At 36.7% G+C, this 17,579-nt stretch overlaps 1 protein-coding gene across 1 annotated transcript in view; it reads left to right on the top strand.

Annotated features, from left to right (window-relative positions):
* The window catches only part of GRM8 (glutamate metabotropic receptor 8), a 327,956-nt gene that overhangs the window by 201,828 nt on the left and 108,549 nt on the right, over positions 1 to 17,579 (top strand). The window contains exon 7 of the mRNA XM_071733781.1: positions 1,062 to 1,262. Coding sequence (XP_071589882.1) covers positions 1,062 to 1,262 — 201 coding nt within the window. The remainder of the gene's footprint in view (positions 1 to 1,061; positions 1,263 to 17,579) is intronic.

The raw sequence follows: 17,579 nt of genomic DNA, 5'->3' as shown, positions 1-17,579 counted from the left end.
GAAAAATCTTGCGTATAGTGTATTGTCAGGATTAATAGTGCATTTTAAAAAAATAGGATACAATAAAATTGATATCTTGAACTGACAAAAGCCTGTGTAGGCATCTTGTATTCATTGAGTCAATGGGAACTTGACCTCAGATTTTGGTAGGGCAGGTTTCATGTCAAGATCTGCAGAGCCTTCTTTCCCCTTGCAAATGAAGATCCTGAGCCTTTGGAATCAGCAGCTGAATTCCTATATGGGATTGCATGTTGGTTGTATACTTAAAATAGTATTTTTCTGAATTTTATTTCTTAATTTTTCCACTTAGTAATGTAACCTATGCATGAAAAATATTCTTTGGATTTGGACCTAGATAATTAATATGGGCTGTTCCCACAGAATCAAAATTCTGTTATGTATTGATTTACTTGGTATTCCCTCTGAAGGAGAAATGCCCCTGTAGGAAGCAGCAGACAGCACACGTCTCTCAATGTGAAGCATAATTCACTAGAAAATAAAGGAAAAATGTCTCAGAATAAGCACTTTTCAATATGGAGACAGATGGCCACATCACTTGGCATGCATTCAGCTTTTTTCCCTGACATGTTTAAATAATGTTTATCAAACAATAGACAAGGATAAAAATCAAGGTAGCCTTAAATTTATCTAGAACAGAATGGCAGGCTGCTGTAGAAGTGTCCTATAAATAACAATAAACAGCTGTTAAACAGAAGTCAGTGAGGTGGAAAGAGAGTTTTTCTACTGGATTTCTGCTGGATATATAGAAATATATATATATATATTTCTTGTAATGAAATGTTCCGTCCTCTTTTCCAGCCTAGAATTCAACATGCTGTTTATATACCTGTCAGAGTGTATGACAATTAGTGGCAAAACCAGATGGCTGTATTTTTTCTTGTCTTCTTTCTTTAGGTGATGGATAGATGAGTCCTAATTTTACCTATCAATCTGACTGTAATTTTTTATGTTCTATTGGGAATTTTTGCAGACAAATACTCACGCACGTGTACACACACACACAAATAGAAATAAACTGGCTCTTTCTCTCTCTTTCTTAGGCTTAGAAAGAATTGCAAGAGATTCAGCCTATGAGCAAGAAGGAAAAGTTCAGTTTGTAATTGATGCAGTATATTCCATGGCCTATGCACTACACAACATGCATAAAGATCTCTGTCCTGGATATATTGGTCTGTGTCCAAGGATGAGCACAATAGATGGTAAAGAACTACTTAGCTACATCCGAGCAGTGAACTTTAATGGTAAGTTACATGTACTCTTTTTTCTCCTCCCTTTTCTTCTTTAAGTGTTTCAGAAGTGTCAAGATGTGTTTTCTTTTTTATATAGGATGTTTTAAGGAACAGTGGAATACAGGATTAGAAGCAGTTCTCATATAATCAGAACTGCGGGTTTTTCCACCTGCTTTGAAACCCCAAGTGTATTTTTCATCTTAACATTAAGCTGCTCCCAAAAGAAGCAGATATTAAAAAAAAGAACCTGTCGATCAAAATATTCCAGTAAAAAGCTACTATTACAGAAACAAGTTGAGGAGTTGTGCAGTCCTATTGACAGATGAAAATCCTTTGGCAGATATTGCTTATGTGTTTCCAAGAGAATTAATTGAAAAAATAATCTTTTGAAAATTGCCTTCTTCTGAAATTGCTGTTAACAATTTTCTTACAAAAGTGAACAGTGAGGCGTTTGCATTCAATTTGCATATTTAAATCTCAATTAAAACACTCACTTGCAGTTCCAGCTTCTATTCCATGTCATTGTTTTTGATTCTGATTTAGTGAGCTTTAACCCAACTACTATATATTTTTAAACACTACATAATATTCTGTGCAGCTGGGATCTGCCTGCTGGGAAAATGTAGTTACAGAAGCTTATGCTGTTAACAGTAGCAGCCAATAAAGAACAGGATTAATTTATGAATGCAGAATTGAAAAGGGTAGAACATACTTAATGGTGAAATTAAGTTGCTGAAAACTGGCATTATTTCATTAAGGGCATAATTATTGTAGACTATAATTACCATTATTTAGAAAGAAATGTAACCATGTTCTTTGCTGTGTTTTGCTTGGCGTTTTCCCCTGCTTGGTGGTAATTCACATGCTGGACATGCCTTCTAACTATGCAGAGAGATTCACTGTCTATCAGAATTTATTCCAATGACCTCAACTTCCAGCCTTTTTGAAAAAAAGCACAAGGTCATTTTGAATTTAGATTCTGAGTGGAAGCTGGTTTTGCTTTATGTAATATACCACAGCATTTGGTTGATATGCATGTTGGCTGTAGATCATAGTTTTCTTCCCATTCTAAAACTTTAGTCTTCCTATGCAATTTTCATGAAAAGGGAATCCCTTTCTCCAGGAATATAAAGATAGAATGAGTTCCAATGATTCTAAATGATCATATGATCAAATGAATCTAAATGGTTTTAAAGAAAACCTGGAGCAAGGCTTGTCATGGGCAAATGGGAAATGTTATGGTGACAAAGGTAGGCAGCATATTGTAAGGTTTGCAGCAATAATTTTGACCTTTCAAGTAGATATTCCTCTGGGTCTCTGTTGTTAAAGCACAAAGAAAGTGATCTGTTTTCATTTGGTGAGCACGAAAGTTTGGCATAAAAGGATAACCTGCACATTTTATATGAAACCTTTCTCTCCCTAGATTGTTGTATTTCATCAATACCTGTCATGATTTCTCTTGCTGACTCTAAGTATTGCAACAAGAGGAGATGAAAGAGTGTTATAAAGCATTCTGGACACTAATGAAAAAGTATCTGTTTTTGAACTAGCAATTTACTGAAAGAGAGGGGAAAAAAAATAATCTCACATTTCTGTGAGGTTAAGTTTCTGTCCCATAAGATACATTAACTGTTCCCTGCACCAGGCTAGTCCACATTCTGTACTGGGAAGGATAAGCAGAAAATGCTCTTTAACTCTTTGACTTTTTCTTTTAATAGAAAATTCCTGTTCCTCAGGGAGGCACTGCTGCTGTGTCTGACTTGGTTTACAGAGGTGAATGTTTCCCTAGATTGCTAGACCTCCTATGCTGGGAGCTGAGAGAAGTGCTGTGTGTTGATTTTGACTTGCATCTTTGGTTCAGTTGTGAATAATATAATGCATTAAAAGTGAATTGATAGACAAAAGGAAAGCCCTGGCTTTCACAACCATTCAGGGCTAGATTTTTCTATCCTAATATCCCAGGATAGCAGCATTGCTGTAGCTGGCAGGGATCTCTGCAGATATTTTACTTCAACTCCCAGCTCAGATCAGGATCAGCCAAATCAGGTAACTTAGGACCAGGTCCAGATTTTAAACACATACAAGGGTAGAAAATCCTTGTAACTGTAAATTCTCTCTGAGCGTTCAGTTCCAATATCCTCACAGTAAAGAAGTTCTGTCTTATGTTTAAACAATTTTTCCTGTGTTTTAGAATTAAGCCTCTGCTCTTCAAGAAGCTAAAAATTTCTAATATTGAGAAGTAACTGGAATTTTTGAGACTGGCTTTTTTTCTTCAAAATCACTTCCCCCAGATGATTCTACCCTTATGCATATTAAACCAGCTCTTCACATCTCCTAGTTCAGTATATCCTACTTACCAAGGTAGTAATGAGGGGGTGCAAATCCAGTTAGTCTGCTGCCATGTTCAACTTAGTGGGTTTCACCTCACAAAGTGTGAGCTGTATTATGAAGAACACCTGTCTGCGTTATGGAGGGTATTTGCAAAGGGAAGAAAACATACGTATTTCTGTTTATTGAAGTCACTGTTTTGCTTTTAATCACAAGCAGTCACTTTGAAATGTATTTGGCTTTGTTTACTCTTTATTCTATGTAGAAATTATGAATTATTTTTACCCTGAAGGATTCCTTTGTGTAATATTTTATGACACCTTCATGTCTGAAGGGTGATGGTAACTACCAGAGCAGGGTACTGATGTAATTGATATGACATTTGTTTCTGCTTTGATATTCTGCCAGTTGTATGCTGAATGCAGAAAATCTCACTCTTCAGCATGATTTTGAAGGGGACAGAATACCTTTATTTGTAATATGAATAAAGAAATTAATTTTTATATCAGATCTGAGTTACTGACAAGCGTAGTCTCCAGTTTTACTATTGCCTGTAGTTTTCTAGGATGGCTAGAAAAGCATGGTATCTAAACCCAGCTGCTTTTCACCTGTAATAGGAAGCTTAATATTTAATTTCACAGAAAAAGAAACCTCTAACATGTAACTGGTGCAACCTATTTCTATAAGCAGTGAAAAGGTTTGTAACAACAGGAAAATATAAAGCCAGTGTACTGAGATGTTTTGTTCCCTGTGTTCTTGGTAGTCACTGTTAGTAGACCTTGACAAGCCCTTTCTGGCTATTTGATCAAAGAATACTTAGAACTTTCAGCAGTCTCATGATCCTATTTTTTTTTTTTTTCTCCAGGCATAAAGTGAATCTTGTCACTTTATAGCATTCTTATTTTAATAAAGGTGCTACATCTGAAAGATTTTCCTTATCAGTTTCTATATCCGAACAAAATTAGATAATTATATGAAGTGGTTTTTAATATTTCAAGTTATTTAAGATGAATAGTTTTTCTATTAATTAGGTTTATAAATGGTTATAAAGACAATATGCACAATAATGTAATTGTCACATGATTCAATGCATTCTCCTATCACATTTCTCTCATGTTCTCAGTTTATTTAACTTCATAAATACTACCACCCTGTAGTTTAATACTACAGGCTAACTGTCTTTACCCTGGCATGTGCTGAGTGCTTTAGGAGAAGTGCTCTACTGAATTCAGCACTGAGTAATAAAAACAGGATTTGAACCTGCTTTTATTGTGGATGAAGGTGTCTCTGGTTCTTGTTTAGTTTGGTTTTAAGGAAAATATTTATCTTTGTACTTCCTTCCAGACAAAGCAAAAAAAAAAAAAAAAGGATGACAGCATGGATAGAATGCTATTTCTTGAGTGGGAGTAAAAAACAAATTAGCAAGACTGATCAATACTTCCCTCCACTGATGTCCCAGTACAAAAGTGAAGATCAAAATTCACAGTTAAATTCCAGAGCTAAAGATTATTACTCATGTTGTGCTTAAAGCATTTGACATAGAAGCCAGTTCGTGCTTTCTGTATATATAGATTTATAGCTAGTATAGGGTAGCTGGTTTTGTTTGCTGATTTGGTTTGGGTTTTTTGCCTACCTTTCATCATATGTATGTATACATTAAGACACTGTAGTATATCCAGGGATAAATGTCTAGAAAAAAAATCACACTAACACAATATATTTATAGATATTATAAGTCTTTCACTTAATCTTAAGGGCAGAATTTGACCTATACACTCACACACATAACTTATTTGTGCTAATGGCCAATTTATCCTGTGGGTGAACAGGAATCATTGCTACTTTGAAATCTTAGGTGAGAAGTGAAAGGTGAGAAGGGAGCAGAGAACAGGTAGGAGCACTGACTTCCCTCTGCCATGAAGCCTTAGATACTTGCTGTCTGCTTCTGCAGGAGGTCCCTGCAACATCAGTTCTCTCTCCTGGTGAAGACTCAGGAAATAAATTCTGTATCTGACTGTGTAACCTTAACTCTGGTCTTCTCTGAGACAAAGTAAATCAGCTCTGTTTCTTGGATTTTCTGACAAATCTACAATAACACTGGGAACATTGTGGAGTTTCCATCCTTGGAGACATTCAAAATCTGGCTGGATATGGTCACTCTGTTGTAGCTGAGCCTGCTCTAAGCAGAGGGTTTGAACAAGGTGATCTCTCCCACCTCAACCATTCAGTGATTCTATAGCCCTAGCTGGACTTGAAAGAGAGAAAAGTATACCCCTTGTCCTTCCTTTACCAATATTAAATGAAATTTTACTCTGTTCTTATAGAACAAATTTCGTAGTTCAAGTGGATGTGTAAGCTTTGCTGTTATTTGATTTTTAGATATGTTAATTAAATGTCTTTGAGAAAAGATTAATGTTGGCTATGCACAAAGTGAGACACACTCAACCAGCATCAGCCCTATTTAAAAAGCAGGCATGCAAAATCGCATCCTGAAAGGGCAGAATGATACCAGAGAATGAGAACATAAGAACAGAAGTTAGCAAGCAAACTCAGTGATTTATAAACCAAAAATCAGTGATCACTACATCGTAATATTTTTTTCTGAGAAAGTAGTATCTATAGAGAACAGTTATATGTATATATAAAAAAAAAATGGGGTTTCTCATGGAAAATTTTGAACCCTTCAGAGAGTCATTATTGTGGAATCAGCCATTTCTAAAATTCATCTCCTCCTGCTATCTTTTAAAGTTTCTACAATGTTAATCTGTGCAAAACTCTCCTGATTTAAAATTCAGCTCAGACTGTTTTAAATATTTTCATGAAGAAACTTGACACCTCTCTGTTCTTTCACTGAGTACAAAATTTGCATTCTCAAATCATTATTTATCATTAAAACAGAAGTTTGAAAATGCCTCCTTTTGAGGCTGATAAGTTTTGACATTTTTTAAGGCATTAAGTACAATAGAACTAAATGTCTCACCTAAAGTGTACTGGAGCGATGCTTCTCACTCAGATTTTTAAAAATCCAACCCTCAAGTCTACAACTACCAATAGAGAAAAAACCCACAACATTTTGAAATAGTTGAAGTTGGGCACATCTGGGAAAAGGCGGATCCCTCCACTGTAGATGAAGAGCAGGTTCAAGACCATCTAGAGGACCTGAAGTTGAACAAGTCCATGGGACCTGATGGAATTCACACACAACTCCTGAAAGATCTGGTGGCTGAAACTACAAAGCCATTTCCCATCATATTTGAAAAGTCATGACAGTCTGGTGAAGTCAGACCTGCTGACTGGGAAATCAGAAACAACCCCCTAACCCCCATTTTCAAAAATGGAGAAAAAGAAGACCCAGGGTACCATAGGCCAGTGAGTCTCACCTCTGTGCCTGGCAAGATTGTGGAGCAGATCCTCCTGAAGGCTTTGCTAAGGCGTGGGGATATAACAAAGGGGTGATTGGTCACAGCCAACATGGCTTCACTGAGGACGAGTCCTGCCTGACTAATTTGGCGGCCTTTTACAATGGGGTCACAGCCTTGGTGGACAAAGGCAGAGCAGCAGACATCATCTACCTGGACCTGTGCAAAACATTCATTGCTGTCCCTCACAGCATTCTGGTCTCTCAACTGGAACAATACAGATTTGATGGATGGAACACTCACTGGATAAGAAACTGCCTGGGTGGTCACAGTCTTGAAAAAAGTGTTGTGATGAATGGCTCAGTGTCCAAATGGAGATGTGTGACGAGTGGTGTTCCTCAAGGGTCAGTACTCAGGCCAGTGCTGTTTAATGTCTTTGTTGGTGACATGGACAGTGGAATCAAACGCCCCCTCAGCGAGTTAGCTGACACCAAACTGTGTGGTGAAATCACTATGCTGGATGGAAGGTGTGCCATCCAGTGGCACCTTGACAGGCTCAGGAAGTGGGCTTTTGCAAACTGCATGAAATTCAACAACTCCAAGTGCAAGGATCTGCACCTGGGTTGAGGCAATCCCATGCATGAATACAGGTTGGAAGGAGAAAGGATTGAGGGCAGCCCTGAGGAGAAGGACTTAGAGGCAACGGTGGACCAGAAGCATAACATGAGCTGTCAGTTTGCTTTTGCAGCCCAGAAAACCAACCATGTCTTGAGATGCAGCAAAAAAAGCATAGCCAGCCAGTCAAGGGAAGTGATTCTCTATTCTGTCCCCCTACTCTGCTCTTGTGAGACTCCACCTGGAGTACTGTGTCCAGTTGTGGAGGCCCCAGCATAAGAAGGACAGAGAGCTCCTGGAACGTGTCCAGAGGAGAGCCACAGAAATAATCAGTGGGCTGGAGCACTTCCCCTGTGAAGACAGGCTGAGGAAGCTGGGGTTGGTCAACCTGGAGGAAGCTCCAAGGTGACCTTATAGGGGTTTTCCAATGCCTGAGGAGGACTTACAAGAAATCTGGGCTAGGACTTTTTGCAGATGTGTGTGGTGAGAGGACGAGGCAATGATTTAAAACTTGAAGCGGGGACATTTAGATTGCACGTTAGGAGGAAATTCTGTACTATGAGAGTGGTGAGACCCTGGAACAGGTTGTCCGAGGAAGTTGTGGACACCCCCTCTCTGGAAGTGTTCAGGGCCAAGTTGGATGTGGGCTTGAGCAACCTGATCTAGTGGTAGGTGTCCCTGACCATGGCAAGGGGGTTGGAGCTAGATGATCTTTGAGGTCCCTTCCAACCCTAGCCATGCTATGATTCTATGATTTTTGAAGTTATGAGTTCTTACTGCCAGTTCATAATTTAGGGGTTGGTACTGCCAGCAACATTTAACATCATACAATACCACTGGTACCATATTCTGGTAGAAAGTGCAATGGGAGATAATAGCAGATGAGTAGATCAGCTAGGGACAAACAAGATTAACAGTGAGTTACAAAGGGCTGAACTCTGCTGGGCTTGATAGGATTAATTGTGGTAGCAACCCTAGTTTCACTAATCTGAACTCTGTTATAGAAATAATGATACTTCTGTCAACCCTCAGAAGTGGGAGTGGAAGGGAGAATGTCTGCTGCAGTTCTAGTAAGATCTGTAATGTTCGGTCATAAGTTAATAACAGGATATAATTCCGTGTAATTTTAAAAAAAATCTTTGTGTACGGTGCAATATTTGAAAACATCACTAAATCTTAAACTAGCATGGACTTGAACTCATAAAATCCCAGAATTCAAAATAGCTGTTTCTTTTCATGTACTTTTGTCATGGTTTCAGAGGTGTCTAATTTGATTAATTTAGCACTGAGGCTATGGCAGATTGTGTAATAAATAGTCTAGTTTCCCATACCTTTATGTTGAATTAAGAAAGGAGTTGTTACGTCTGTTAATTTGTTACTGTGGACAAGACGGGGATGATTTCATATAAATTATGCTTTGGTATGCTAATTATTTTAGTGGAGTTAATCCAGGTGGCTGTTCAAGAAACTAAAATTGCACAGGGGTCTGAATCACTTTAATGGGCTTAAGTAATGTGTGGCTATAATATCAGCACACCCAGCAGGCAAAGCTTGGAGCTGCTGTGGTTCTTAGGTACCTCACAAATCCATGTGATTAAAATCAGAGTTTATGAAAATGCTGAGTGTGAAATTATAAGATAGAACCTAAAAGCAAGTGCAATTTATAGATGTACTCTTGCTTAAGATCTTGTACAGATCTTAAGTATTGATTAATTGACCAATATTTATGCTCCACATACAAAATTCATGATGTAGAATGTGGCTGTTACCAATTCTTTCTTTTGAGGAGGAAGTTCATGATAATTAATATGTAGAGGAAGGTGATAAAGGATTTATCCTTACTACCCATTAAAATTGATTTGCATGTCCTGATAGGTGAGGAAATTCAGATATATGAGATTACAGTTTTCTAGTACAATCAAGTTAAAAACTCAGCCAATAGTAAGGGGCAGAGCAAGCAACCCTTGCCATTCCTGGTGAAAGGCTATCTGAGTGCAAAGAAACTGGATCCATAATGCATGTAATTTTTTTACCTTTTAAGTCAGTGTAAGAAACATCACAGCTGCAGTTCTGTGGTATTAAGACATTCAGGTATTCTTATTACCTTTATTAACAGGAAGAAGGCGTGCCACATATTTTGAGGAGTATACTTCAGCAAGCTTCCTAACTAAAAAGTTTAAATTTAAAATCCACTCTTAAATCTATCAAATCAAGCAAGAATATTTGTAAAAGTTACTGATTTTTCCATGTGTCAATTTATCAGCTGTTTCATAAGACAGCAGTTCTGTAAGCAAGCAGGACAGTGATGAGTGGAAATGGATTGCTTTTTATTTCCCCTGTAACAGAGTAATATGAGCCTTCTTCATTTTCCTACAATAACTTTAAAATGAAATAGACACATTAGACACAATATCAGGGGAAAAGAAGTAACAATAATTTATTAATGGCACTTGGTGGTATAAATAAGCTGCATTTATAGTAGTTCCTTTATGTAAAAAGGGATCAGAGTGGTAATGGCTGACAAGTGACAAACTCAAAAATCAGAGTAGTTCTTCAGGGAGGTCATTGTCAGTCAAATTATCTTGAAAAAATCTACATTGTCATAAGAGAAGGATAAAAACCATTTCTCTATGTTAAAGTAAATGATAGTGAAATCAAGTAAACAGAATTGTGGGACAGGAATTACAGTGATGAGAGAATAAATTTATAATTTACAGACATTGGCAACATCTTCAGACATCATTATTTCGTTTTTCTACTCTAGGGAAACGTATTCAGCAGTAATCAGCCAAGTTTAGATTTATAGTCAAAGAAGTTCTGGATTCAAGAGCAAGTTAGACATGTTAAGATCTTTTTACCAGATGTGATCTTAAGCAAAAGCAGAGAGAATCCAAGGAAACTATACCAGATATTCAAAAGGAAAGTGATGGGATTCAGTTTGTCCCTTTTAGGCAAATAGGTTTCCCTCAGATTCAGTTGCTGGTGAAGACTGCAGTTAAGTGTCTAGTTCTCCATATAGCTGACAGGAAAGGTTGATGCCTCTAAAGGCTATCAGGGAGACTGGGCCTGTCCATTAGCATTTAGGTACCATAGCAACTCATCTTTTTCTCTGTTGTTTTCTGCAAACAGCTCTGATTCAGAGAAATTTTTTTAAAGGCTGGTTAAAACATTTCTAACAGTATGAAATATTAAATATGTGGAAGATAGTTTATCTTAGAAGCTTCTCTAATTTACTCCAGCAGGGGAAACATATTCCTGAGGATTAAGGTTTCCAATAGTTTTGTCCACACAGCAGGTTGTATTTTATGCTGAACAGATTTGACCCAAAACTTATCTCCCAATAGTCTTAGCCAAATCTCTCCATTGTAAGCCTGAAATAAAATGGATTCAATGCACAAATTCCTAGGTATGCTATTTCAAAGAGAAAGACTTTCTAACATTGCTATCTCTTTAATCAAAATTGAACATTTGAAAATTAAAGATAAAATAATTTACAGTAAAGGCTTTATCTGCAATTAGGTGGATTCTGTGCCCAGCACCCTTTCAAAGAGATGGTTCATTAGGAAAGCTTCCATATTAAGAATTTTCAATTTGTGTCAATAGCTTTAGTTTAATAACTTTTATAATTACATTAGCATTTAATTAAAATTTTTTTGGAATGTAGGAATACAGAATACTCTATTATTAGTTACATTTAGAAGCCAAAACTCTTTTAGGCTCAGTTACAGGAACCTGCACATCCAGTTGGTTTTGAAAATGGTGCTTCTCTCTATTACTGCAGCTCTATCAACAGTCTGATTTTTAAACACTATTTTTTGATAATAAGCACTTTTATTACTCTCCAATAAGAAAACAAATCAAATAAGAATGAATCAACTTTAGTTAGAGAAAGAAACCATCAAAATATTATCATAGTTTTACTATGAAAGAGAAAAATAAAGCAAAACCAGTATTTTCATATAATAATGGTGGTTGATTATTCCATCGATCACTTTTATTTTCTTTCCATGAGCAATGGAAAGTTATATGTTATGACATCATGAATTAACGTCTTCTGAGTTTTTTATAACATCTTTGTAATGTATGAAATATGGCTTGATTAGGTAGTACTCTGATTAAAAGAATTTTCAGAGAAATAACAGTGACTACTTAAGTTCGTTCTTGTAAAAGCTCAGAATTTTGCAGTTTTTCAAGCAATATTTTGCTCTGTTCCTACAGTACTTTTTACATTTGCAATTCTAGGTTTTATGCTAGCTATATATTTCTGGTAACTTTTTTCCACATGTTTTAAATTAAAACAAATAAGGATTGAGTTGCTAGAGATATTTGTAATTGGAATTCACACATATAATGAGCAATGAAGGAGTAGAATCTCTGATCTATTCAAGTGTTACATTAATGAAGGAAAAAATCTTCTTAAAAGATAATTGCAACAATTTTTTCATCTTTAATATGTGTTCTTGTCCTTAAAGTACTATAAGGTGCAAATATCACAGATAGAAATTAATACTGGTTATCACTGTCCAGATGTTTCCAGTGTTTGGAAGCTTTAAAAACCTTGAACCAACTTGAATGGTCTGAGATTATGAATCCTTAACTTTGTAAAATAAGTTCACCTTTTTTATTTAACATTCTAAAATGGAACAATGTCATTAATTTCACTGAAACATTTCTTGAAAAGTAAGTAATCGATGTCACCTATTCTTTATTTACTTAAAATGTGATGTATATCAAGACTTGGTTTATAAAATTCCAACTGTACTATACTTAATAGAAAATGTACTGTTCTTTTTAGTGGGTCTGGAATACCCATGTTCATCAACCGGACTGGAAATCAACAGTAAAAAATAATAGTTAGCCTAACAGTTTCAAACAATTGATAAAAAAAGTAAGTTAAAACAAAATGCAGGTCAGTTGGCAAGCAAGCAGATAGAAAAAGCATTTGCAATTGCAGTTACTTATTTTTATTAAGAGTATCATCTATTCACTCAGGTGTGGCTTCAAGTTTAGGTGTCGTGCTTGCTTTATACTGGAAGACTGTTCCTAAGAGCTTGGGAAGCATCGTAGTAACATAGCAGTTACCTGACCTGTCTGGGGAATTCAGAACATCCTGAGTTTACAGACGTGCTCTCTGTCACCTATGTTTATCTCCAGGAGCAGAACAACAGCACAATAAGAGACAGTCCTTGACATTCAATAAATGAATATTCCCCTGGGAGCTGTATGTTTTTCAGTGGGAAGACGAGGGAGCTTGTGTTTGCTTGTGGCAAGCAAAGGTAGCACTTAGTGCACATAGAGGAAAGGAAGCAGCTATCTATTACCCATGCACTGTATCTTGCTGCCTTCTCAGCATTACTTTCAAGGATTGCAATACATAAACTCATCAAACTCTTTAAAATAACAGGATGACAGAAGACTCATTTTGCTCACTCTGAGCTCTAACTGCATCAACATTTGATTTTATTGTTTATCCCTGCAGCCACTCTAGAGCTACCCTGTTTTTTCTCCAATATAGCTTGACCCTGAGTTGAGAGATGACAGCGTATTGGCACTGTTCCCATGGCACACAGTCACATTTTAAAATATATCCCTATGTAGCTTTAAGTCACAACTCATAATATGGTCAGTTATGGCAGCTGTGTTCCACTTTTTAGAGTTAATTATTATGTCTTTTAAAGGACAGTGAACATTATATATAATACCTCAAGTCATCATCTTTGTGCAGCATATGCAGGTACAAGGCAGTCAGTCTCCTCAGCATCCTCTAGAATGTGCAGCCTTGAAAGGCTGATTTAGTGCAGATGCTGTCGTGGTTTTTCCAAGTCCCTACCCAGAGACGTGGAGAGAAAGCCTCAGGATTTGAGTCCACTGCTTATCATGTTGGAGAAAAACAACTAAAATTGCCTGGGAAATACCCTTATATTGACATACAGCCACTGTGGGAAGGTTTCTGCTAAGCCAGCTGGTGTTTAAAGGCTCCAGCTCTTGATAGTTACAAATTGTTGTATTGATCCTCCCTTATGCACGGTCTAACTTCAGCTCAAACACTGATAATTTTTTCTGTTTTGCACTTTCACTGTTTCTACTGGCAAGGGACATTGTTTGTACACAAAGTACTCAGGCAGGATTTCTTGCTTACCTGAGCATAAAATGCACATGGTTTTGTTCTTCTTCTAGTAAGTGAGTTGTCTTGAGTCTTGTGTGGTGAATCAGAAAATTTTGAAGAGTGTGTAAAATAAAAAGCAATGTTCAAACAGGTGTTCACAAGCCTAACAAAATTGTTAATTTTTAGTTCCAGCTATGGTTGAATGTTGAGGCTGTTCCTTATTTCAGCTGACTTATCCTATACCTAATTAGACTTTTTGAAGGTTTCTCATGTTTCTGTGTTGTTTTTCTGACATTCTGGTCACCCTGGGTTACTGCATTACTAACACAAAAAAATGCCTACAGAAGTTATTTTATATTTTTGTTTGCTTGTTTCTTTCCCGATAAAACGCTTTACCTTTTCAAGGCATTATTAGTCAATAGTAGATAGAATAATAGATATTTTTTAGCAAGTGAGTTTCCCAAGTCCACTCAGGAATGCTGGGACTGTGTTGAAGGGTCCAAGTAAATATAAATGCCTTGTGCCAGCTCCCCCTAGCAGACATACCCAATAGTAGTATGCACCTACAATCTGTGTTGTTATTTAAGGATTCAAGTTCTTAGTACTTGTATCAATTTGGACAACAAAAGTGAAGGCATATGTGTGAATGTGTATTAACTACACCATTGTAAGGAGTTATAGCATGGTACATAGCAGACAGAACTGGCTGTTCTGTAAGTCCTCCAAATTTTTGGAATACAGACATGAACCATTCTCTTTAAATAAAGACTGAACCTGTGTTTGGAGGTGATTTAAGCTAATTTCTTTTGGTTAGAATAGCAGGAACTTGCCCCTCCTATGGAGATAAGAGGTGGTATCTGCTGAAAAGGACTGAGGTGAAGAGGGAGAGAGAAAGAAGGTAGAAAATGCCATCTGCAAAACTCACCTTCTGCTTGAGTCCTCTGATACAAAGATTTGTGTGTGTTCTATATTCATGTATAATCACATTAAAAATTTCCTACAAAGATAATCTGATAATAGATATTGACTATGCTGTCAAACAGTGACTTGAGAAGTACAGACTATTTTTGCCATGTATGGGGAAGAGGTGGCAATTTACTTTTACAGAAGTGGTCAACTAGTGCCTGTAAATAGACAATGTATGAGCTCCGTGGCCAGGCTGTACTCCGGTGTTTGTTGTCTGTGTGAATAGATGTCTATGCATCCAAGAGGTTACTGTGCACTCCTAACAAACTCTATCCAAGTCAGGTGTTCAGCATCAAACACTTAAAAGTGTTTTCTCCACGAATAACCTTTTTTTTAGTAGTTCACGGAATAGTATAGTATATTCTAATTCTGAACTCATTAAATGCTAAAAAAGACTGACAAAGAAAAAAAAAAAACCAACAAACCAGTGGCTGTGTTCTTACACTGGTTTGAAATAGTATTACAAGGCATAAATGGCCCTTAGAAAGAATTTTGTTTTTCCTGTTTATCTTGTGTCACCTGAAAAAAAACCAAAACAACAAAACAAACAGACTGACTGAAGGATTTTTTTAAAAGTTTTTTGATTTTGGTCTGAATTAAACTGAAATTAATTTTATGAAGAAACAGAATCTTTTCAGGCCCTACAGCTGTACTGGTGAGTGATGTTCTTATCAATTCAATCACTGAAGAAAGATGCCAGCTATTTGACATTCCTGACAAGGATGATTATTTCATTGAGTAATTGCAAGAAACAATTGTGATTGCTCTGGTCCTTGACTGAAAATCTCTGGGAAATTGATCCCAGGAATAGAATCTGTTACTTTTCAAAAATTGCTAAACTTCAGGGCAAGCCAGTCTAAAATTTGGGCAGGGCTTCATTGTGCCCATGTAGTGCTGAGTCAGCAGATCTGTGAGCAGCCTCCCTCAGCAGCCAGGATCCCTGTGAGTTTGTAGCTACATTTCTCTTGAATTCTATCTAGAAAGCACAGGTGAGATCAGAGGCAGACAAAATAGGGGATTGCCTCTCCTATAATCTGAGCTGCAAGGGGTGTAACAAAAGCCTCACTGCTGGAACTAAGGAACCTCTGAAAATGAGAATGTAAATGCTGATCCTTCCAAAAGTTATAGGAGCAAATCAGTGACATTTGACAGTTCATAGATGATTAAATTCAACTCAGGTTTTGGTCATCAAAAAAGGCAGTTGAAATATTGTCCTTCTATCAGACCTATAAAAAGGTCTTCCTATTTCCTATGGGTGATTTTCAGATTGTGAAGTCCTTGGACTCTGTGATAACACAGATGCTGTCAATATAGATGTAGCATGGTTAAATGGGAGGTGGTCAAAAAAGGGTATAATTCTCATGGATTTCAGTGTCTTCAGAGATATCAAGCCTCTACTGAGATTCATATATGAAAAATTAATATAGCTATATTGTTACAAAATGTCGCCTTTATTTTCTTGATTTGGTATGTGTATCTCTTAATGTGTTATGAAGATGACTATTAATATTCTTAGGGTTTTTTTCTTGCTACAATTGCTTTTTGTCCTCTCTCAGAAGTCCCTCTGCCAGAATCAATAAGATCCACATCAATGGAAGAATGTTTCTGAAAATGCAAATCTTTCATCTTCGTGGTCCTGACTTGCTAATGATTTGTAATGGAGTATTTAACAGGCCTTGATATGACTTGCCAGATAGATATGTAACAAGAGGGGTCCTGAGTAGAGAAATGTAGAAGCATAATGAAACCTGACAATAATAGAAAACTGGACAAAGCACTGATGTTGAGAACAAATGAATATGACTCCCATAGAACAGGGTCACAAGCTGGTGCCCAAACCATATGATTTGTTGCCAGGAAAAGGAGAGTAATAAGGTTAGGCACAGAAAAACAGAAGGGCTTATAACTTCAGCAGATTGACATGCTACAAATACTGAATTGTAGATAGAGACAAGGGCTATTTATAAAGATATTGCCCTTTTTATTTTCGTTTTTAATTTTTCCCCACAAGAAATAACAGCAAACAATACAGACACATGATGACGTAGGTCATAAAAGGTGCAGTTTTTCCTAGCATTGTAAAAGACAGTAGAAAAAAATATCATGATCTGCCAGGTTCACCTCATTTCCTGAGTGTCATGCTACTAAAAAAAGTGGAAGAGAGAACAAATGTAAAAATGGAATAATAAAGGGACACAGCGATTATAGCCATTTATAAAGCAAACCAGTATAGGAATGGAATTAAATTTATTTCACATTAGATATGTACATTGCAGATGTATATACATGAGCTGGTTGATTACACTGCTTTTACAGGGAATAGAAAGTCACTTAGTGGGGCACGGTTCACCTCATAATTTACTTGTCTAAAATAAGCCAGATGAGTTGTGCTGCAGAGGTGCCTCCACTGACAGCAGAGCAAATCTATGAAGTTATATCAACTTTAGATGTCTAGCTGCAGATTTTCAAAGACAGGTGAGATTATTCTTTTACTACTCTGGTTTTGGGGAAAAAATGAGCTTGGGTAGGGAAGCTACAAATAGAGTAATGAGTTATTAATGTAAATCACCTGGAAGTTGTCTACCAAGTGAAAAAAGAAATGTTAGAAACTCGGTGCAAAAGCCATATCATAACACTGCTTTGTAGAGAGATTTAAATCTAATTACCAGTAACAATAACCATGAATTATTTAATAATAAAATTAGAGATTTATTCTGTGCCTGCTTTAAAGGTAGTGAGAAGAATAAGACGAAGTAATCCATATGGAGTTCTCCCTCATATACACAGAGATTGTATAGACTAATTAATATGGACACAAATGATGAAAAATCCTTACAGGCAAAACTATTAACATTGAAGAAGATAGTTTAAATACATTTTGTTGAACAAGATGTTCAACCATACTAATATGAGAACACTTTTAAAACTGAAAATAATCCCCAGGTTTCAAAGCTG

Source organism: Heliangelus exortis, chromosome 1 (genome assembly GCF_036169615.1).
Source record: "Heliangelus exortis chromosome 1, bHelExo1.hap1, whole genome shotgun sequence".
Lineage (NCBI taxonomy): Eukaryota > Metazoa > Chordata > Aves > Apodiformes > Trochilidae > Heliangelus > Heliangelus exortis.
This window is presented reverse-complemented; position numbering and strand designations above follow the sequence as displayed.